This window comes from Rattus norvegicus, chromosome 16 (assembly GCF_021556685.1).
Source record: "Rattus norvegicus strain SHRSP/BbbUtx chromosome 16, alternate assembly SHRSP_T2T, whole genome shotgun sequence".
In the NCBI taxonomy this organism is placed as follows: domain Eukaryota; kingdom Metazoa; phylum Chordata; class Mammalia; order Rodentia; family Muridae; genus Rattus; species Rattus norvegicus.
The window spans coordinates 87,341,109-87,363,850 of NC_141549.1; the positions used below are offsets into that span (position 1 = coordinate 87,341,109).

The 22,742-nt window shown below is 43.5% G+C and overlaps 1 protein-coding gene across 4 annotated transcripts in view; it reads right to left on the reverse strand.

The window, feature by feature from the left end:
• Window positions 1–22,742, reverse strand: part of Myo16 (myosin XVI) — a 479,886-nt gene that overhangs the window by 356,160 nt on the left and 100,984 nt on the right. For 3 of the 4 annotated variants that reach the window (XM_087587464.1, XM_087587462.1, XM_087587465.1), the window contains exon 2: window positions 7,505–7,768. In XM_087587464.1, the coding sequence (XP_087443590.1) occupies window positions 7,505–7,730 (226 nt within the window). In that variant the 5' untranslated portion in view covers window positions 7,731–7,768. Of the gene's footprint in view, window positions 1–7,504; window positions 7,769–22,742 lie in introns of those variants that run through there. The other variant, NM_138893.2, reaches the window with a different exon arrangement.

Genomic DNA, 22,742 nt, shown 5'->3' on the forward strand with positions numbered 1-22,742 from the left:
ATCATAGCTTACAATATCCCATTTATTCGAGTCTAATTCTGCCACGTGGCTGGTTACCTGTGCTCAGGTACCATATGTCCTCTTGCAACATCTTCCTGGGTGAATTGCCCCTTTGATTCTCTCACAATTTCCCAGAATCCTCTCTTCCTGCCAATGTCCCACCTCCTTCTCCCTGCCTATTTCCAGCTCATTGGGCATAGAGCCTTTATTAACAGGTGATGCTTATAGGAGACCCTGTAGATTCTCTCTACAGGAATTCTACAAGTAAAGGAAGTCTAATAAGCTGCTGGAAAGGCAGAACCAAACAGGACAAAGGTGGATCCATTCCCACACCACCAACCCTAACACCTCACCTTTGCTGTTCTGACATTTCTACAAAGGGGATCAGTTTTTCTTGTATTTTCAGACCATGGTCCTGCACATGCTAGGCAATGCCATATTGTGAGGTCTGAATTGAGCCTCTTCCAGGACCTCTTGAATGAGACTCACAGAGGCAGTGATCGATGCAAAAGCAAGAGGAGTTTAATTCCGACATGTCAGGGTCCTCCCACTTCAAGGGGTGATGAGCCCGAGCAGACTCTGACAGGGAGTTATATACCTTGCAAACAATTGGGGCAGAATTTGTACAGTGGTAACTGGGCAGGGTACTCTGTGCATTTGGTAGAGTGAAACAACTTTCAGATCAGAGTCAGTGTACTGTTCAAGACTTTCCCTTGCAGTTTTTGCTTGGAATCCAACCCCTTAAGGTCTTTGCTATAAAAAAAATTCATGAAAACAGCTAACTTCAGTTCTTCTGAATGTGATGGCTGAATCCAGGACCTCCCCATACCTAGAGTGCAGGCAGCTGGCACTGCCTTCAGAATACCCCTCCTTGGGGTTTTCTCAGGTCTTGGCTCCCATTGAAACTCAGCTCCCATTACCCCCTATCCCCAATTCCTGGCTGCATCTGGTCATTGCGATTCACTTCCATGAATTAGTAGCTCTAGAATTCTTTAGTTCTCAGTTTGCAAACTTCTTACAGCTTTACTCAAATGCATTTCTAGGTAGTTGTAGAAATCCTTTGCTGCACTCACAGTTCTACATGCTCCGACTGTGTGCTTGCTGAGATCTAGGTCTTCCCTGAGGTATACTGCACTCCACTAAAAGCCACTGCAGCCTCCTGTCCTGTCTACCAATGCTATCTTGTAGTCTCATAAGTTCCAATTTTTTCCTCAAGCCAGCAAATCAGCTCTCTTATAACAAATATAGGGAGGAGCTGATTAATGGTATCACATTCCTTTCATTACCAGAATAAAAAAATAAAACCTATGGCGTTTTTGCATTTTTCCTTTTCCTTTCTTTTTCCTAGGTAGGACTTGGAACAGCCTAGTTTTGTCATAGGTTCTATGCCTGTGAACATGTTATACCAGAAATATAGCTAATTTTCAACTGTCTTTTAAATAGTAACAATATCTGGATGAAGTGGGCAAACAAACTAATTACACAGAGCTCTGAAAATTGATGAGACAGAAGGATTGATGAAAGAGATGAAATTACACAAAAATGTGGCAAAGCAGGTGTCTTAGTCAGGGTTTCTGTTCCTGTAAAAACATCATGACCAAGAAGCAAGTTGGGTAGAAAAGGGATTATTCAGCTTACACATTCACATTGCTGTTCATCACCAAATGAAGTCAGGACCAGAACTCAAGCAGGTCAGGAAGCAGGAGCTGATGCAGAGGCCATGGAGGATGTTACTTGCTGTCTTGCTTCCCCTGGCTTGCTCAGCCTGCTCTCTTATAGAACCCACGACCACCAGCCCAGGGATGGCACCACCCACAGTGAGCTGGGTCTTCCCCTCTTGATCACTAGTTGACAAAAATGCCTTGTAAGGCTGGGTCTCATGGAGGCATTTACTCAGCTGAGGCTCCTTTCTGTGTGATAACTTCAGCTTGTGTCAAGTTGACACATAAAACAAGTCAGCACAACAGGTCAAGTGTAAGAGGGAGTCTGGGCCCACCATGGCTTCCCTTGAAGATGGAGAAGGAGACTCTGATTTAAGGGTTATGATGTGTCTGTTAGAAATGACGAGGGAGTTCTTACAGAACCCAAATTTCAATCCTCCCATTGCACCCCAGACCTGACCCCTGCCCTACAGGACTGATGCTCTCCCAGCCACTGAGTGTGCAGCAATGTGTTCTCACAGCAAGAGAAAAGTGACACCTAACTTATAACAGTCACTCGGAATCTTCCACCCCTCCTCAGTGGGCCTCAGACATAAACCTGATGGTTTCTCAATGCATTCTTATTCCACTTCAGTCCAAGTCATTATCCTCTCCTGCCTAACTTACCCAAGACCCTTCTTGCTTACTTCCCCAGTTCTGGTGTCCGAGACCTTTTGCCCATTCAAGATGCAGCTTCAGCTGACCTATTGAGCTTTAAGTGTCATGAGATCAAACTCCTCTGCTCGTGTCAGGAATCTATATACAGAGCAGGCAGAGTCCTTTCACGTGCACCTTGCAGACCCCTATTGTGTCTCCTCAGGTACATTCTATTCCTCCTGCCTCTGAGGAACTGCTGGTCTTTCTGTTCTATTATCATCCTGGGACATCTTTTACCTCAGGACACTGTCACGGATGCTCTCCCCATGTTTCTGCCCAGCGGTCTCCAGCCCCTCCAGGAAGCTTTCCTGGGGTGCATCATCACTGACCACACTTCCTATTCCTGGGACTTTATTAATAGCCACTGATATTACAGTGCTCCAAGGAGTAAGCCTTGTCTGCTCCACTCCTGGTTGTCTTTCAGAGACAAGTCTTAGGGTACATGTGATGAACGTAAGACCTTCCCTGTGACAGGACTCTTCTTTATTCTCTCATTCTGACTCCAATAGCAACCAACCTAGCCATGCCCGGCCTTCTCCATGCTGAGAATTCATCAGTAGACCCTTAGCTGGTGCATTCGCTTGCAGTTCATATCCACCTTTCAGCCCACTCAACAGCTAAGTAGCTCAGACTATTCTTTGCTGAAAATAATGTGTAGTATGTCGAAGTCTCACTTAGAATCATGTGATAGCTCCCCCTGCTTTCTGATTCCAGAGAGCCCCCAGAAATCTCATCCTACTTAAATGAACAATGTTAAAGTCACATGCAGAGGGAGGAGAAAAAAAGGGGGACTTTCCAGAATATACTCTGATTAAAAAAGCACCGCTCCACTCCCATCCAGCTCACCCCAGATGTCCACCCATTGTGTTTGTTCAGGCGTCTGTGGCTGCTGAGCTGCTCTGCTACCCACTGCAGCAGGCTCTCCTCATAGGTCAAAGTGCAAGCAAGGGTTAAGGGCAAATCCCTCCAGAACCATGTTCTCCAAGCAGCTTTCTCCATCCCTGCCACCCTTCGAGTCTTCACTCCCTCCTACACATCTGCTATGTTCTGTATACTCTGAGTGTTTCTTCTATCTAGATATGTAATTTCAAGGGAAAAAATCATTCTGTTTCCTGCCTTCTGATCATCAGTGGCAGAATTGAACTGTAACAACTGCTTGAAAAAGAACGGTTCAGGCAGTGTGGGATGAGTGACTGAAAAAAAATATGATTATATTAGTTTTTGGGGGAGTAATGTGTAAAACACTTGAGTTTTAGTCTCTGATTTATTACTCACCACTCTTAATTTCTTTTAAATCTATAGACATCACTTTGTAAGAGTGTTTCCTCTAAGGTATGTGTGTGTGTGTGTGTGTGTGTGTGTGTGTGTATGTGTGCATGGGTGTGCATGTGTGCATGCATATGTATATGTGTGCACAGGTATGTGTGTGTGTTTCATTATTTTTTGATCAACATAAGATCTCAGTTCTTTGTACATTTGCTATGGCAACTGTTGATGGCGAAGAAGGTAAATGTTTTTTAATTTCTACTCCACACTCTCAGGAAACACCAAACAGGAACAATGGAACAGAGTCTAACATAGTTCCTCTTATCGGTGTATGTAGAGATTCTGAGGGGAGGAGCTGTTAAGTGCCCAGTTACAAGTGAGAACAGTACCCTAGGAAACATTTCGGGCACCATGTGAACATTCAGGTTCAGTCACAAGCACCTGTCCTTTCAGGAGTAAATGGGAGTAGAGTAAAGGATCTCTCAAGCTACACCATATCATATACCTTCTGCTACTGCCACGTATAAAGGCATAAGAGCAAATACATCTAAGTGAGATGTAGGAACGTCTCAGCAAGGAGTAGTTTAACTCGGATATCCAAACAGAGGGGCGGAGAGTCTCATTATAGCCATCATGGCATACAGCATGCTGACAGCTCTCTCATCTACAGATTCACAATCCCTGTGTGAGAGCCTTGGAAATGTATACATTCCTAAATTCATGAATTTTTCAGACTGAACATGCTAAAAAAATAAAATCGGGTCAGGAAAATATGCTCTACAGTGAGCTACAAGGAAAACCTGGCATTTCTGAGCTCTTTTCATTCCAAATTGTGACTACTACATTGAGAAGGATGTCCACCTTAGGTCCAGCCAACCACTGGTTCAGAGACCAGCAAGGTGTACACACCTCCACTGGCTTCTCTAAGAAGTCCTCATCTACACTGTATTAGTGACAGTGCTGTCGCTGTGACAAAACAACATAAAATGAGTCACGATATATGACAACTTGTTTCAACCCACGGTTGGACCTAGACTTTGGGCAGAGTACCCTACCCCATCTGTGAATATGCTAAAGGAAAGTGAATGGAGCCCACGTGTAACATTCAGTGGCACACAGAAGTGAACTGCTTCCTTCAGTGAGGTCTTTCTTCCTAAACGTTCCACCACTCGCCAAAACTGAAGAACTAGAGACCAAGCAGTTAAGAAATGAGCCCACCAGTGTGGCCCATTTCAGGTCCAAGCCATAGCATTTCACCCACGGCTCCTACAGCTCAAGGCTGACTCACAATGAAAATGCCAGGAAGTCTATCTCTAAGATGCCTAAAAGCTTTATCAGGTCCAAACTTTTTCAAAAGTTCAGGTTCAATGTTTCCTTTGGGAATCAAGATATACTCTTAGCAGTCAGCTCTGGTAAAAAAATAAAGTTACATATGCCTAGATGTGGTGGTTAGTATAATGCTCCCCTTCTGAAGAGAGGAGAAGAACACCTAGGAGGGAGAGAACCCCGAAAACTGAAACCCAGCAAACTAAGTTTGTGCCCAGCATCTAGGATATACCGGATTATGAAATAAGTTTTCAGGGCCCCTTAAACTCTGCACCTGTGGCCTTGCCACTTGAGTCAATTGGACATGTGACCCAGGCTGGCTGTTTCTGGCCACATGCTTGACATCTCTCACATCTAGGGTTCTTCACCACTGTTTACACATCATCCTCACCATCCTGTGCATTTCCCTCTCCGCAGCCACCTACAGGAACTCCAGCCTTAGCATGTGTTGCTTGGCCCCATCCCCAGCCTCAGATTTCTTTTCAATTTCAGGTAGCAGTCTTCCGTACCTAGGTTCTTCTGGCATTTTTTCCATTTCAGTAAACCCTACACCCATGGACTACACCACGGTCTTATGCAAGCTGAGTCCGTAGCTCATTCCTCCACTCCACCATGACTTCACTGGGCAGCTGAGTGTGCTGGAGTGTGTCCTGAGAAACAGCTTCCTTGGTGGCCTCATATAAGCAAGGGATCCCAGAGGAACTAACTTTCCAAAAGAGAGTTTTCCAAGGCTCTCATCTCTTGGAAGCTGTGACAGTCAGGATCTAGCTTACTACAGAGATGACCTCATGTCTGTCTCCTAGCAGCTAGAGAAGTGTATGTGGCTTCTTTTGTTGATATTGATCTCTTCTGAAACCTCCGAAGTACAGTTTTTAATGAACAAATTCCAGTTTTCTAGTTATTTTGGTTGTGCTTTTGATTTCCACTTCTCACTGACAAGCAGGTTAAAAGTAGAAAGAAACCATGCCACAGCCTGAAGACTAGATAGATGCCTTTGACATTTCTTCTCACAGATGGGTGGATCCAACTTTAAAAATAGCCTGCCAAAGTCTCAGGACATGGACAAAATACAAACATATTCTTCATAATAAATTGATATGCCTGGCCTCCATCCAAGTTCAGACTTGGAAGTCCTCATTCTCATCTGAAATCTCGTCAAAATGATTTTTAATGCCAGCATTGCTGCTGGCTTTCTAGTCTGAGCCTTCATCAAAATTGGTTACTAACTAATTTCAATATTTTAGGGCTTTTCTGACTACAGTGGATAGAATCCTTAAGACATGGTGATGGTGAGAGTAGGAATGGCCCCATAGATCATGAGCCAGCTCCAATTAAATGTTTTTCTTTATAAGAGTTGCCAAGGTCACGGTGTCTCTTCCCAGCATAAGAAAACCAAGCTAAGTCAGGGGCCAAGCATCAGGTACATTAATCTGGTGAAAGGAACATCATACTTTATCATAACATAACCCAGAAATAGAGCATTTCTCTCACACTAAAGCTCTGAAAAGTAGATTGCAAAGGCAACAACAAAAAGCAGAAAGAAACTCATAGATAAAAATGCATGCTGTTGAAATTAATAGTGCATGCTTAAGAAATTTCCACATCATAACCCAGGATTTAAAAAAAATGCCAAAGACATCTTGAACAAAAGAACACATTGGGCAGAATTTCAAGGTAGACTGCAAAACTTCATAGTGGCCTAATGGTGGCATAAAATATACACAGAGATCAATGGAATGTAATGGAGGCCATCTAAATACACTCCTGAACTCACCACCAACTGGAGAAAGTGCAAACTGCACACATGGTGTGGGGAAACTGGACACCAGCATAGAGAACACTGAAACTCCACTCCATGCTACTACAAAATCAGCTGATCACCCCAACGTAAGATCTGAGGCCATCCACATACTACATGGGGACACAGGAAAGTCATAGCTGCCCAGGAAGTGAGCTTTAGAAATATTGAGTCTTAGCCCTCTGTAAATTTTGAGGCAACCGACTTTGCCATGGCTGTATCCACGTGGATTTGTGAGGAAAATGAGAAGAGCAGTCTCAGCCATCTTCTAAGACAGTGGTTCTCAGCCTTCCTAATGCTGTGAGTCTACCGCACGCAGTTCTTCAGGTTATGGTGACACCCCCAAGCAAAAAGTGTTTTCATTGCTACTTCATGAGTGTAATTTTGCTCCTGTTATGAATCGTAAAGTAAATATCTGATATGCGGGATATCTGACCTGTGACCCCTGTGAAACGGTCCTTTAACCCACAAAGGGGTCATGACCCACAGGTTGAGAACCACTAATCTCAGCAACCACGTGTCCTGTTAGGAATGAAAGTGAAATTTTAAAAGAAGTCGCTTGCCTTTTGGATAGGCACTTCTCTTCCAAGCTATATACAAACATTTCACCAAAAATTTACTTTTTTCACACATCACTTAAGAGACTGTTAAGTTCCACACCGAACTTTGGAAGGAACATCCTTTTTAAAGGTGCTCTTATCTCCCCGGGAAACAACAAGCAAGAGTAAATTAAGAGATCTCTTTGGAGAAGGCATACCCTCTTTGTCGTGGTGGTGGATAATGGCATCCTGAATCATGTCAGCCAGGCCGAAGCGGACCTTCTGGCTTTTCCCAGGCTTAATTCTCTTCAGGAGCCCTTCCTGCTTCTGGAACACTTTCTCTCGCTCATAGTAGGCTTTGATTTGCTCACAGCGCATGCGCCTCACCAGACGCTGCCGCTGGCCCAGGGGGAGGGACTCCAGCAAGCACTGGTCAATTTCCATCTCATGAGATCGAAAAACATTACATAGCTGGTAGCAACCTGAAGTAAAGAAGAGAGAGAGAAGTCACTAGATATATTCTCACTTCGTGTCAGCATTATACACATACCAACATGATAATGTCCATGGCCACAAGAGTCTATATTGTCCATTGCGGTGCCTGATACTACCAGGTCCACTGCGCTCCTGACTCTGCTACACCCACTGTGTTGACTGCAATGTCCTCTGCATTCCTGACTCTGCAGTGCGCACTTATTCCTGATTCTGTGACTGCTACATTCCTGATTCCATAACTCTTACTATGTTCTTGATTCTACAGTGCCTACTGTATTCTGAATCTGCAACGCTTACTGCACTGGTAATTTGAAAAATACTTACTGCATCCCTGACTCTGCAGTGCCCACTGCATTCCTAACTCTGTAGTGCCCCCTGCATTCCTGACTCTGCAGTGCCCCCTGCATCCCTGACTCTGCAGTGCCCACTGCATTCCTGACTCTGCAGTGCCCACTGCATCCCTGACTCTGCAGTGCCCCCTGCATCCCTGACTCTGCAGTGCCCCCTGCATCCCTGACTCTGCAGTGCCCACTGCATCCCTGACCCTGCAGTGCCCACTGCATCCCTGACCCTGCAGTGCCCACTGCATCCCTGACTCTGCAGTGCCCACTGCATCCCTGACTCTGCAGTGCCCACTGCATCCCTGACTCTGCAGTGCCCACTGCATCCCTGACTCTGTAGTGCCCCCTGCATCCCTGACTCTGTAGTGCCCACTGCATCCCTGACTCTGCAGTGCCCACTGCATCCCTGACGCTGCAGTGCCTACTGCATCCCTGACTCTGCAGTGCCCACTGCATCCCTGACTCTGCAGTGCCCACTGCATCACTGACTCTGCAGTGCCCACTGCATCCCTGACTGCAGTGCCCCCTGCATCCCTGACTCTGCAGTGCCCACTGCATCCCTGACTCTGCAGTGTCCACTGCATCCCTGACTCTGCAGTGCCCACTGCATCACTGACTGCAGTGCCCACTGCATCCCTGACTCTGCAGTGCCCACAGCATTCCTGATTCTGTGACTCCTACATTCCTGATTCTACAATTCTTACTGTATTCTTGATTCTACTGTATTGTGAATCTACAATGCTTGCTACATTCCTAATTCTAAAATACTCCCTGCCTTCCTGATTCTACAATACCCTCTGCATTCTCAAATCTTCAATGCCCACCAAATTCCCGATTCTATAATTATCATTATATTCCTGATTCTGTAATTCTCATTGCATTCCTGATTCTACAACACTTCCTGCATTTCTTTAATCTGTAATGCCTGCTGCAGAGCAGGAATAACCTACTTACCCTCTCTCCTCTGTGTTTAATGTACAAATGTGCATGACCCACCACTTTATGGAACAGAGGAAATAGTAAAGCAACACCCACAATTTCATATTAGAAATTCAATAATAGAATCAAAACGTTTCCTCAACACAGTTGTGAACCCAGCCCATGCCTTCACCATGTCTATAAATCTATAAAAAGGCCCCAAAGGTTTAACCCTTAAACTCAATTATGACAGAATTCTACCAAGTAAGCAGTTGGATTCTGGGATAAAATCTTACATACAGTTCCTATTTCTGCTCCTCTTTTCCTTGGCAACCCTTCACATTCACAAAGGTCAGGTGCATCTATATGATCACGTCCCTGCAACCCTTTCCAAACATCCTAATAAAGCTGGTCTTCCACTGTGTGGCATTTTAGCTGACATAGTGGAATGGAACTTGTAACATATGTAGTCAACATGCTGTTAGGCATTGTTCCCACTAACTTCCCGCTGACCTCTTCTCTGTGTAATAGGTGGAACTTGTTTCTAGGAGACTGAAGTATGGTAAAGTACAATACAGAGTTGGCACAGAATTTTTATTTTTATCATCTCAAAATTACGCATAACACTGTGGGCGCCATCATCATGGTCTTATTGATGTGGTGACTAATTGAATTCTTCATTCGGGAATTTAGAACGTTCACGTTACCTTTTCATTATGCCCTACAGAGACACCCGAAGCACCGGGTGACAAAACTGTACAAGCACATTTACCATGTGGCTACAAGTCATGACTGACAGAATGTTGTCATTATGACTTATCAAACTAGCTCATATACTCAGTTAGGTGTCTAATTGTTCTTAAATAAACACGATCCATTCTGTTGGTTTGCATTCACTGACTTTGAATGACAGTGGATATGTTTGTGCCATGGTGGTGAGCATGTGGAGGCCAGACAGCAGTTCCCTGGAGTTGACCCTCTCCTTCCACTGTGTGTGTTCTGGGGACCCAACCTGAGTTATTAGGGTTGGCAATGTCCAAGCCATCTCTCTGGACTGAAACCACTCATTAAAAAAGCCAAATTCTTTAGTCTAGACTAGCCAGGGCCTGTGCTATATATCCCCAGTCTGTCCTCCAACCTCATGATTCCCCTGCCTTAGCTTCTAGAGTATTGAAGTTAACTGCCTGTGTGACCACACTCAAATATATGCTTTTTTCTTAATGTATGCATGTCCGAAGCCCAAAATAAGTTAACAACTCACTACGCATGTACAAAATGTGTCCAATTTCGTGTTTAATGTGAAGAAAACTCACAGTGGAGTCTCCATGTCATCAAAAGAGTCTGCTGTGTTGCATTAAAATATCAAGCCGTGGAGAGGCTGGAGAGGCTGCATGTGCCACCCTGCTTTCCCAGGTGCTTTAGAGTTCATTGTTCCTGCACACATACACAATGTACCAAGATGCCCATCCCTGTTTTCAAGTAAAGAACACAGGGTTGAGAGAAGATGTGGCTTTTCTATGGTCTGAGACAGGTTTGCATACTAACTTCAAAAGCGCTTCATATAGGCTCATGGACAAATAAGAAAACACAGGGTGCCATATGCAATCGCCTACTTCCAGCAAGAGGAAGTAGACGTATAAGACTGATAGAAGTGTCAACGAGCCGCCTTCTCTAATAACCTCAACAGGAAGAGGCAACGGCAGCTTTCACAGCATGACTGACAAACTGCTGTAGAGACAGCCCTGGCCGAAGCTGCAGAGGGTCTGAGAGTGCTCAGTAAGTAATCAGGAGGTGTTTCAATGAATCATTCAGAAAACTGCACCAAGTCTGACTTACTGACTTTGAGCTCTTGACATGTTGGCTCCTATGACTGCCATGACTTGTCATTAGATACCTGGGAGACAGGCCACAGAAAAACCTACAGACAAGCAGTATCTCAGAGGGCCATGTGTTGATGATGAGCATGGTGTTGACAGAGGGATGATCTAATAATCAGTGTGGTCTTCTGGTTCTTAGCTCTGAGGAAGGGTCTCTTGGTGAAAGTGTCCATTAATTTCCAAGGACTCTGCAGTGACAACCATGACACGTGGAATGACCCTTTATAGGCTTCCAAAGGGGTCAGCAGAGGTGACTGTCAACAGTTCCTCTATGTCCTCACGGCCACAGCTGCTGAGTTTCAGATTCATGTATACTGATTTCTAGTCTACTTCTTTTCTTATTAGTTTTTAGGTTATCGCACAAGGTAAGGGAATCCCTTGTGACATTTCTATGCATGTGCCTCAGTATCTCCTGTCCTAATTTACAATCTAACATATTTCATTGCCAAATAGTACCCTATGCTTTGACCTTATTAGTCTGTAGGTTGATTATAGTCTAGAATCGTTTGATGTGCTGTGATGTTCTGTAATTCCAGGCGAATCAGCAGTGACCTGTGTCAGAGAGTTCACCAGTCTGACTATTAAAACTAACAGAGAAACACAAGGTTTGTGCAGTCACTGAATATCTATGTGTAAGCTTTATAATCAGGATGCTAAACATGGTCCTAGGTATGGCCTGAGGGGATGCTAAAGATAGGAGTGGGGCACAGGCATGAGATGAAATGCCCCTATCACTTCACAGCTCTCTACATGTGCACCTGCGTGCACACAGAGATTTCTGACTGCATCGAGACAAAGTCCTGCAGGCTTAGCTGGGCAGTGGTAGGGCCAGGACTGATGGGGACCAGTCTCTTTGCCAGCCTGCGATCCTGTGTGGAACCCCACATGGGCTGACTGTGCAGACAATATACAGATGGATGCATGTAACAGGAACGCCTCCAGAAACACAGAGCATGTGTTTTTTACTGTGGCAGCAAAGGACCAGATCTGCACAAAATCAGCTTTTCTTCTTACAAAGAAGTACAGGCCGTCCCCAGAGCTGCAGGACTGGCCCACTGCGTTCTCACATTTGATGCTGTCGCTGCTGTTTCTTTCAGATCAACACCTCTAAGCATGGTGTCCATGGAGGCCACGGGTCACCAATGGACGCACTTAAAGCCCTTTGCTGCTGTCTAAAAGGGAACCTCCCACCAACGTATGTTTACTCTGAGTTGACTGAGGTCAAGAAGTCCTTGGTTCTTGGCCATCAGTGGTTTGGGGACTCAATGTCTCAACAGTAATCAGCTAAAGAGACATTGGGCTTTAGTTATTTTCCACAGTGCTAGCCTGGGCCATGACAGCACTAGTATTTCTGAATGAAAACTTTCACCACTCCTATCTAACTGGTGATGTACTGGTGAGGTGGGAGTGGGACCTTCAATTTGTACTCTTTTATCGTAGGGTAGATTTCCAATATATTCAACTACACACACCACCGTACAACATAAAAGATATACTCAACTACATGCACCACTGTGATATAAAAGGAAACATTATAGAAAAAACAATGTTATGACCATCCACTGACCACTTCAACCACTTGGCAAATCACTTGGTGGTTCGTTGATGTGCTGTGATGCATATTGACATTTTAGGTGACATTTTTGTTTTTCATCAAGACCCTCTGGATGGTTCCACATGTCAAGGCCTTGCCACACTCTAAGCAAAGGTAGGCTGCACTGCCTAGAGGCCTTTGAGCACTTTGGGCTGAGCCACACCCTGATGTCAAAGACAGCACAGGAGAATGGCTTGCCTGTATCTGCCACGACTGATGACTTTTCTGAGTTTTTGAACTCGATTTTGGAGCAATTTTTTTTTTCATGAACAGGCTTGACATAGCTGGGAAAGGAAAAAAATCTGACAATAGGCTCAATGTATTCTTGACACGATTGGGAATATAAAGCTTTTCACTCAGTTTCCCAAACAAAAAGGCGATCTTGGAAATGAAATAAAAAGTACTGAAGTTTTCCCTGTGAAATGAAGGAAAACATGCTTTATAATCTGCGAGCATGAAAATGTCCTCATGTAAAATTAGGGGGCGCATCGCATTTCAGGACTCCAGCTTGTGCCTTTATGCAGAAGCGGAGGCTTTGGCCCAGGACAGAAGATGATATGGTTCCACACCAGTCACACTGTTGGCTGGGCTCACACCTGTCTCCTGTGCCCTGCATGGTTCCGAGAGTGAAAGACCTCCTGTGTGTTACTAACCACAGCCGCTGAGAGAGCACAGACCATCTGCCTGGCTCAGTGAGAAATGGACCATTTGCTTTAGAATAGGGACACAACGGGATGGCTCTGACCTTTGCCAGGTCCATACAGTTTTCTCTTTCCTGTTTACTTCTCATCTTCCCCCAATTCCCTTATGTCGTTTCCCTGAGAGGCAGTCCTATGATATATGGTGCTTCTGAGTGGTCCTCTCAGATTTTACTTGCAAGGGACATAATCAAATACATATAAGACATACTGCAAGATAAATACCCTCCCATATGCATACACATACACATGCACACACATCATACATGCTCTCTACAATTATCTATTAGTGTTAATAATTTAAATTAAGAGGCTGATATTTTTTTAAAGATTCATTTCTCAGACAGAGTCTCTTTCTATAGCTAAAGCTGATCTGGAATTATGTAGTTCAGGCTGGCCTTAGACCATGGGAATTCTCCCTAAGTAACTTTAGTACCAGGGTCCATGCATATAACATATTGACTACTGTAGATATATACATATATATATATGCACATATTAGACATATGCCCAATCCATGCAGATACAAATTTTATGCAGATCAAACATAATAATGCTGTGGGTTTTAAAATGCTATTTTAAGAGAGAAAATAAGTAAAACAAAGAAAAAAATTACATGCACGGTAGAGAATTAGAGTGGATCTTTATTTGGGTCATATGTGACCTGACTTAAATGTGGATCACAGGTCTGAATGTAAGGTTTATACCTAGGAAGCAGAGACATCCTGCCATAAGCTGTAATGCCCACAGCACAGAAAGACCAACGGAAACAGGCAATGAGAGCTCACAGTCTGTAAACCACTGAGCATCCGGAGACACAATGAATTGAATAAAAAGACAATCTCTAAGATAAGAGAAAGTGTCTCAAACCCTAAGCAACCAGGAGGCTGACACAGACTATATGAGGAACCCTTGCAGGCCAAACCCAAATGACCTGATTAAAATGGGCAAACAAATGGACAAGTGTGTCTGTCCAGAAAGGTCAATAGGAGGTCAACAGCTTATAGAATGCACACACATATGCACACATGCACAGACACACAGACACACACACACAGACACACATAGTCACACACATAGAAACACACAGACACACACACACAGAGAAAACACACAGACACACACATACAGAGACACACACACAGACATACCTAAAGACACATACACAGAAACATGCCCACAGACACATACACACAGACACATACCTACAGACACATACCTACCGACACACACCTACAGACACAGACAGACAGACAGACAGACAGACACACACACACACACACACACACACACACACAACTGTAAGACAGAACCACAGTCAGATAGGACCAAATCTCTACTGTAATGGCTGCTGCCCATGACACAGAGAACAGGAGACGTTGGTGTGGATGTGGAGCAGGTGACATACTCTTAGCATAATGCAAAAGGTGCAAATGCTACATGGAACATTGTGGAAGATCTCAGAAAGATCAGAAGTGGAACATCCACCCTGAACTAACAGCTCCATGTATCACAAACATTGAAGATCTTGAGGATGCTGCACACCCAAGCCTGGATGTCCACAAATGATGAACTATGCCCTCTTCATCAGCCTAAAAGGAAAATCCTCTGTGGGATACAACATAGACAACCCTGGAGAACATCATTGCTGTAAGATAAGTCGATCAGGAAAAGATCAGAATGATATAGCTGTCTGCTGAGAGGCTCTGCCAGAGCCTTACAAATACAGAGGTGGATACTTGAAGCCAACCATTGAACTGAGAATGGGGTCCTCATTGGAGGAGTTAGAGAAGGACTGAAGGAGCTGAAGGAGTTTGCAACCCCATTAAAAGAACAACAATATCAACCAACCAGACCCTCCAGAACTCCCAGGGACTAAACCACCATCCCGAGAGTATACAGGAATGGACCTATGGCTCCATCCACATATATGGCAGAGGATGGCCTTGTCGGGCATCAATGGGAGGAGAGGTCCTTGGTCCTATCAAGGCTCAATGTTCAGTGTAGGAGAATGTCAGGGTGGGGAGGTGTGAGTGGGTGGGTGGGTGAGGGAGCACCCTCAGAGAAGCAGGGGTGGTGGTGGTGGTGGTGGTGGTGGGATAGTGCGTTTCTGGAGGGGAAACCAGGAAATGGGATAACATTTGAAATGTAAATAAAATATATAATTAATAAAAAGATGAGAAAAATAGTCTGCTCCTTTAGCAGATCGATCAAGCACTGGAAAGCAGAGGTGAGCTTGTGTTCCACAGAGCTGCCATTTGTGAGATGAAACCACCCTGAAAATCCATTCCAAACAGACCACTCCTGAGCCACGCGCACACAGGGGTGACGGGGATAAATTCTGCTATGCTTCAGTATTTTAAAATGTTGAAAAAGAAGTAAAACATAAGGAGTGGTAACACGGGGGCCTTAAATTAAACCCAAGGTTTATTTCCTGAGCATGTAACAACAATCTTCATGCTTACCATGGTTCCCATAAAGTGTTTCTTGTAAATTCTGAAAGCCCAGAGGATGGCTGTCAGTACAAGAATGAGTAAGCTTACCCACAGGTACTGAGCATACACACTTGCACGTGGGCTCACACGAGCACGTGCACGCACACTCACGTGCGCTGATATCTGTGCACCCAGCAGCTAATCCCTAGGAAACTTATTCTTAGCACTCATTGTTACGAGATCCAGAGGCTTTTTGTGTCTTTTTCTTTTTCTGCATAGAAAATGGCAATAAAACAAAACAAAAAAAAATTAAGCACAATGAGGATTTCCAAAGAGAAGGGCATAATTGCTTCTACATCCGCCCGCAGCTGTTAAGTCTACAATGGAGCAGGGACGTCTCCAGAGACTGAGAGTTCAGCATCTCTGCAATGAAGTGCGAGGGATAGTTCCTTCCTCCCAGAACAAAGCATAGAAAGAAACCACATCTCAGCAAGATGTACACCTTACAAGCTGAAGAGGTCTGAAGACTGAGGTTCACGGCATCTTGCTTAATTCTTTTCTGGAAGTCGGGAGTCACGAAACATTTAAAGAATCTTGAAGAGTTCGACTTACACTTAAGAAAATCAAAGACATTTTGCAAGTCGCTGGTTTTCAGATTTGTTTCAACTTTTAAATTTTTGTGCCTTAGAGACCGTTTCTTGGGCTGCCGTCTGATTGCTTCCGCCTACTCTAGTGAGGAAACCTGCTAAAGGGTTTCTCTTTACAGGAAAACAGAGAAGAAACAAACACACACGGATTCACTGTGGGATCTAGATTTCTGCACCTGTTTTTCTATTATTATTTCTGTACCCAATGGTACAGATTGAAATAGTTTTACTCTCTGGCCCTTGTTTTTTGGGTAGCAAAAACTTGAACCTTGTCCTCATGTGTCCATTCTAGGTTTATCTTCTAAGCGAACCAAACCTGCTTGGTTTGTCCTGTGCCTTGGGTGGCCTCACAGTGACTCCCTGTGCGGAAGAAGCTCTTCACAAATTCTTACCCCACACAGGGAATGTTGGCCTGTCAGAATTCACCCAGCTATACCCATCCTAGGGATCTGCATTTCAGACCCACATTCAACTGTGTGCTTACTGGGACTATCACTCCAGTGCATTTCCTCTCTCTGCCTCTTACAAACCACACAAGATGGAGCTGAGGGCAAAGTGCATATGAAGAGCCAGCAGAGGCCCTCTCTCCTCCAATTTTCTCTCAGAACAACCACTTTTGGAGAAGTTCAGCTCCATAGAATCACAGCCTCCCACTGATAGCTGCTCAGGGAAGTTCACGACATGGCTCCCACAGCTGTTCGTCCTGAGGCTCCTGATGTTCTAAATTCCAGGAGGACACAGATGTCTCTCAAGATTGGAAAGTGGAAACTGTCACTGTTTGTTTCAGAGAAAGTGCAGCCTTGTAGTTGGAATCCTGGCTTCCTCCTGTTGCAGCTACTGGGGGTTTCTTTGGGTTCATATGCAATTGGAAAAAGTGAAGATTTCTGTCTGTGATATACTCACTTGAGCCCTAAATACCAAATAACCCTGAGCTCTGCATCCACCTGAACATAATGTATCCTTCACCAGCATCCTCAGCTCCAGGTGAAAGGGACCCAGCTGCTATTCCTACCAGACAAGGTATTTACTAAACAAACTGCTCAGGTCCAGGCAGTCCTAGCACAGGAGTCTCAGCTCCAGCACCCATTACCTTTCAGAGCAAGAAGTTTGATCCAAGCCCTGAACCAATGTCCCAAGGTGAACAAGATATGCTTCAGATACGACACTGAAGATTACGGGATTCTATTCATTCCTTGTCAAGGTTCTTCATTATGACTGAAAACCGTATCTTTTATATTTATAAGTGAAAAAATGTGTATTTAGACACATTTCTGAATCTTAAAATAGATAATTTAAAATATTACTTTAATGTAAAATGTTTGGTTCCCTTAAAGGAACTGAAACAGTATTAAAAAAAAATCACATTTAATTTTAATTCGCGATGTTTATTCAGCCCTTTTCTAGGATAAATATATTAGGATAAAGTAGGAATATAATTTGAACTCTTCAGGGCAGGGAGAGACTTTGAAGTTGAAATGATTCCCATTGCTATTCACATTGATTTGTAAGACCTTTTGGATGAAAGGAAGTCTTCTAGTTCAACTCACAAACCAGCAGCTGAAAAAGGGACACAGACCATCATCTTTGTGCCCAACAAGAGGGCTTGGTATCTTGGAGCTGTGCCTGGTCCCCCCATATCACACCCTACCAGGTAGGCTTGTATAAACCACCAATTTACCTTAACACAAATAAAGAAAAATAGTGTTGGAGAGAAGTTGGTCAAGATTGATGAGTTTATCATCTGTAGCCAATTCCGCCCAGCAAAGGTCAGGATGAACTTGTGCCTGCTCTCACAGCACACCAGGCTGCACCTTACACCTGTCTCCTAGTCCCAACATGGAGCAAAACATTTGCCTAATGCCTTTCCTCACAACTCACCTCCCTGGAGAAACCCCCTTCCTTTATCACTCTGGATCTAGACGGGTTAGCAGGAAGTTTGCCAGTGCAACTGCCCACCAGGACTAAGAACTGACGTTGACTGAATCCACCATAATGGCTCACCATTGAAAAGGGTCAATAGTTGGTCCTTCTGGAGTGTGGACCTGAACAGTTCAGGATCCTTCTGTGAGGTATAATTCATAAAAATAATACTTGGGACACTTGTTTTATAGGGATATCTTGCCTTAAGATCATCGTGCTTGGATACACGCCCACAACTTCTTCTAAGAGAGAGGGAGAGGCAGATGGATTAAGAAAGAATAGTTGTTTTAATTACATTCTCAGATACCAATATCTGCAGTAACTAAAGGCAAAAATAAGTCCAGTTTTAGACTTTCTAAGTATCAGGAATGTTTTATAGGTAGGAGAGCCAATAATTCCCTTCTGTATTTAAGCCAGTATAAATAACTTTCTGTTGATAGCCAGTAAGTGACTCATGTAGAAGATAAGTCAATGTTGTTTTGGGGTACATTCTTCTATGACTTGTGGTCATGTTCAAACTTTTAAGAAAATATGTCTTATTTGTTTTGACTGCATCTATGATGTATGTATGTATGTATGTATGTATGCATGTGTTCATGTATGTATGTATGTATGCATGTATGTATGTGTGTATATGCATGTGTGTATGTATGTATTATGTATGTACAGTATGTGTTCAGTGTCCACGGAAGCCATAAGAAAAAATCAGATCCCCTAGAACTAGAGTTACAGACAGTTGTAAGTTGTCATGTGGGTGCTGGGACTCAAATCTTCTTGCAAAGTAGCCAGTAAAGACTTAAGTACTGAACTCTGTTAATAGAGGCCTCTTAAAATATATTTGAATGAGTGAATAAGTTAGTGAATGAGTGAGTAAATATGTGGAGGATTTATGGTTGGGCCCCAGACATGTTCTGTTGCTGCAACTGTGAATAAAAATGGGGGTGTTCCATGCTTTTACAGAGTCTGTGGCCAACAGACTGAGCCAACAGAAGGCTGAGCCATCTCTCCAGCTCCCTCCCTCTCTTTTTAAAATTACATTGAATTTACTTATATTTTGTGTGATGGTCAGAGGACAACCTAAGGTAGTCGGATCTCTCCTTCTACCATGCCAGTTCTAGGGATCAAATTCATGTTGATTCTTGGCATCCTTCCTCTACTGAGAAATCTCACCAGCTGCTCTGTTCTCTCTTTGCCATGGACACACATCTCACAGGAGCACTAAAGATTTAAATAATGCATGGCATATTCATTACATATAGGTCAGTTTTAAACGGAACTTTCAGGTTTCAGATAGCTTCCTGTTTCCTGATCAATATGTATTATACTTAGGACAGAATACAAAATACTCCCAATCAATCAACCACTATTAAACCAAGCATTGCATGAATACCTTCTGGGCTTAAGGATGTAAACTAATGAATGGAATATCAAAGTGCCTGTTTCCAGAGGTACAATCACAGGACTGAAACTCACATGCAGATGACAAGTGGAGAGAAACAGAAGCCAGTGGACCCTAGGAACTAGGGAGCCAGCATCTAGAGAAGAGTGTCAGCCTGGCCCTCTTAGGTCTTTCAGACCCACTGAACTGAATCCTTGCATTTAACAGTCTTTCTTCTGAATATGTCTAAAAACATGATATGAAGCAATGGTGGCTCTCTGTAATTATGTGCTAATGACTAAGGTGATGCTATATTTTTCCTTTTTCATCTTGTATGTATGTAATGTGTGTATGTGCATATGTATGTATGTATGTATGTATGTATGTATGTATGTTTGTATGTGGGAGTGAGTATGGGCATGCATCTGTCAAGGAGGTCAGAAGACAACTTTGGGTACCAATACTAACCCAATCTCCTTTTTCTCAGAGAAAGGAGCCATAAAAATTAAAATATCAGCCTGACAAAATAGTTTTGCTATTTAATAAAAGGGACAACTGGTCAACCTCATATTTATTTATTATTAAAAAAAATATCTGCTGGTAGACCTCCTTTTACGTCTGTTAAAGAACTCATTAAAAATGAAACATCAGTCCATCTTTAAGGCAGGCTCTGTTATTGTTCTCCACTAAACATTCCTGGCTAGTGAACTTGAAGGAGGCCTTCTGGATACCTCCTGTCTCCTGTAAGAGCACTAAGGTTACAGGCACACAACATTCCATCTGCTACCTCCTGTCTCCTGTAAGAGCACTAAGGTTACAGGCACACACCACTCCATCTGGAATTACAAGCACTTTCCATACAGAGCCACCTCTCAACTCTTCACAGAACACATCAGTCAATGTTCTTCTTCCCCCTGCCCCTTTGGCCACAGACTCTGTAGGTATGGAACACCCCCATTGGCCACAGACTTGACTCTACAGGCATGGAACATGCCATTTGCATCTACAGTTGCAGCAACAGAACATGTCTAGGAGGCGACCATAAATCCTCCATACATTTACTCACTTGCACACTAACATATTCATTCATTCCAATGTATTTTAAGAGTCAGCAATAAGCATGGATCAGTATGTAATCAAGTCTCCACTTTGCCATCCATCCTGTTGTTTATCAACAAAGAAAAGGGAGTGTCTTTGAGACATACCCAGATGGAGACAAGGTACGTGAGACACCAGAATAAAAAGGAACTGGTAAGAGACCTGGGGTTGGTCCTGGAGTCTCTATAAGGGACGGAACAAGTCACCAAACATGATCTTGGAGAGCCTGCTGCCTCCAACCAGCTATACGAGTTGCATCTATACTCTGAATTTGCACCAGCAGGGATGCCAGGCCCTGTTCTGCTAGGCATAGCTTCTTACACCAGCTTCTCGGGGACAATTACCCTTGAGATGCTCTATGGTTAGTTGGTGATATGACTATCGATGGATAAAAAACCGTTACAAATGCCCAAGAATAAAGTAAGTGAGACAATGTGCAGCCCTGCCCACATTCAGTTCCTGGGTGCTCTGCAGAGCTGGCTTCAGTAGAGTTCCCTAAACTTGGCTTTAATAGGTGGTGATGGTGGGAGTAAAGAATAAGGACCTGGAAGTTTGAGAGAAAATTCTGTCTTGAAACAGCTTCACGTCCTTTAATACAATGGCATAGAAACTTTTTTTTGCATTCTTGAATGAGGCACCATGAGGCGTGTGTCTGTCATTAATTTTGCATTTGTTGCTAGCCCTTTCAATTCATAGCTTCCTCTTCTGCCTTTCTTGCTGCAATGAAGAAGAATGGCCAATTGATTTCACAAACCACTCATTAATTTATATCCACCTCTCCTGTCATTCCTCATTTCTAGATAATAAATAATTCAAGTCTCTTAATCTCCCTTATTTAGAGGACCCTTAAGCTTCTTGCCTTTAATTATTCTTCTCAAAACCCCTACTCTCAGCAAAAGACCTTTTAAAATGAACTACACAAACAGGGCGGCAGCTCATAGAGGCCAGTGAACTGGCAACTTTATCACAATGTTTGCTTTGCATTTATTATCTTCATATAAAGGATAGAGAATCCTAGTTAGATTTCTTAGCCATATCTATCTCTGGCGATGGCAAAGATCACTTGACCTTTTCAACATGACCTCTGGATAGCATTCTGAATTCACAAGACAGTTTAAACTAGCTTGGCTGGAGAATTGTTTAAGAGTAACTCACAGTTATACAAAGCCTTGATTCCTTCAGAAAGCAATGAGAGAGTCTTGTTCATACTTCAGTATTCACCAATGGCTGCTCCCACATACTTGTGGCACTAGAAACATGAGGTCATGGGTTCTCCTCTGGCCTTCACTCAGTTACAGCAGTGAGTGAGAAATGATGTCAAGGATCACTAAACCCCATCTTTCTGGCAGTGCTGGTGGTATTGCCCCTCCCTTTCTTCCTTCTCATGTATTTTAGCTATCACGGGATCCACTTGGGCAGCTTCTTGTTCTCTGTTTCTATTCTCTTCCAATTGTTTTCCAAACATAGTCTCCCTACACAGATCTTTGGCTTCTTCTTCTTCTTCTTCTTCTTCTTCTTCTTCTTCTTCTTCTTCTTCTTCTTCTTCTTCTTCTTCTTCTTCTTCTTCTTCTTCTCCTTCTCCTCCTCCTCCTCCTCTTCCTCCTTTTCATCTTATTCATTTTTCACTTTCTTCGTCACATTATTATTATTGTCATTATTATTACATTATTGAATGGTGTGTGTGTGTGTGTGTGTGAGAGAGAGAGAGAGAGAGAGAGAGAGAGAGAGAGAGAGAGAGAGAGAGAGAGAGAGAGAGAGAGACTGCACTCATACAGAAGTCAGAGAACAGTTTTGGGAGTCTATCCTCCCTTTCCACTATGGGTTCCATGAAGAACCACAGGCTTACAGGCTTATATAGCAAGTACTTTTCCATGCCTAGCCATCTCCTTAGTGCAATTTTCATTCTTTTTGTTGGAATAGTTTAGAAATTACTGTTTTAGTCATGAAGTCCTCACTTGACTGAATATTTCCCAACCTTTTCTGACTAAGATGTTACGGAAGGAGGGAGACCAAGCGTCAATGGTTCCCCTGGTTCTCCACCTCCAGTGCAAAATT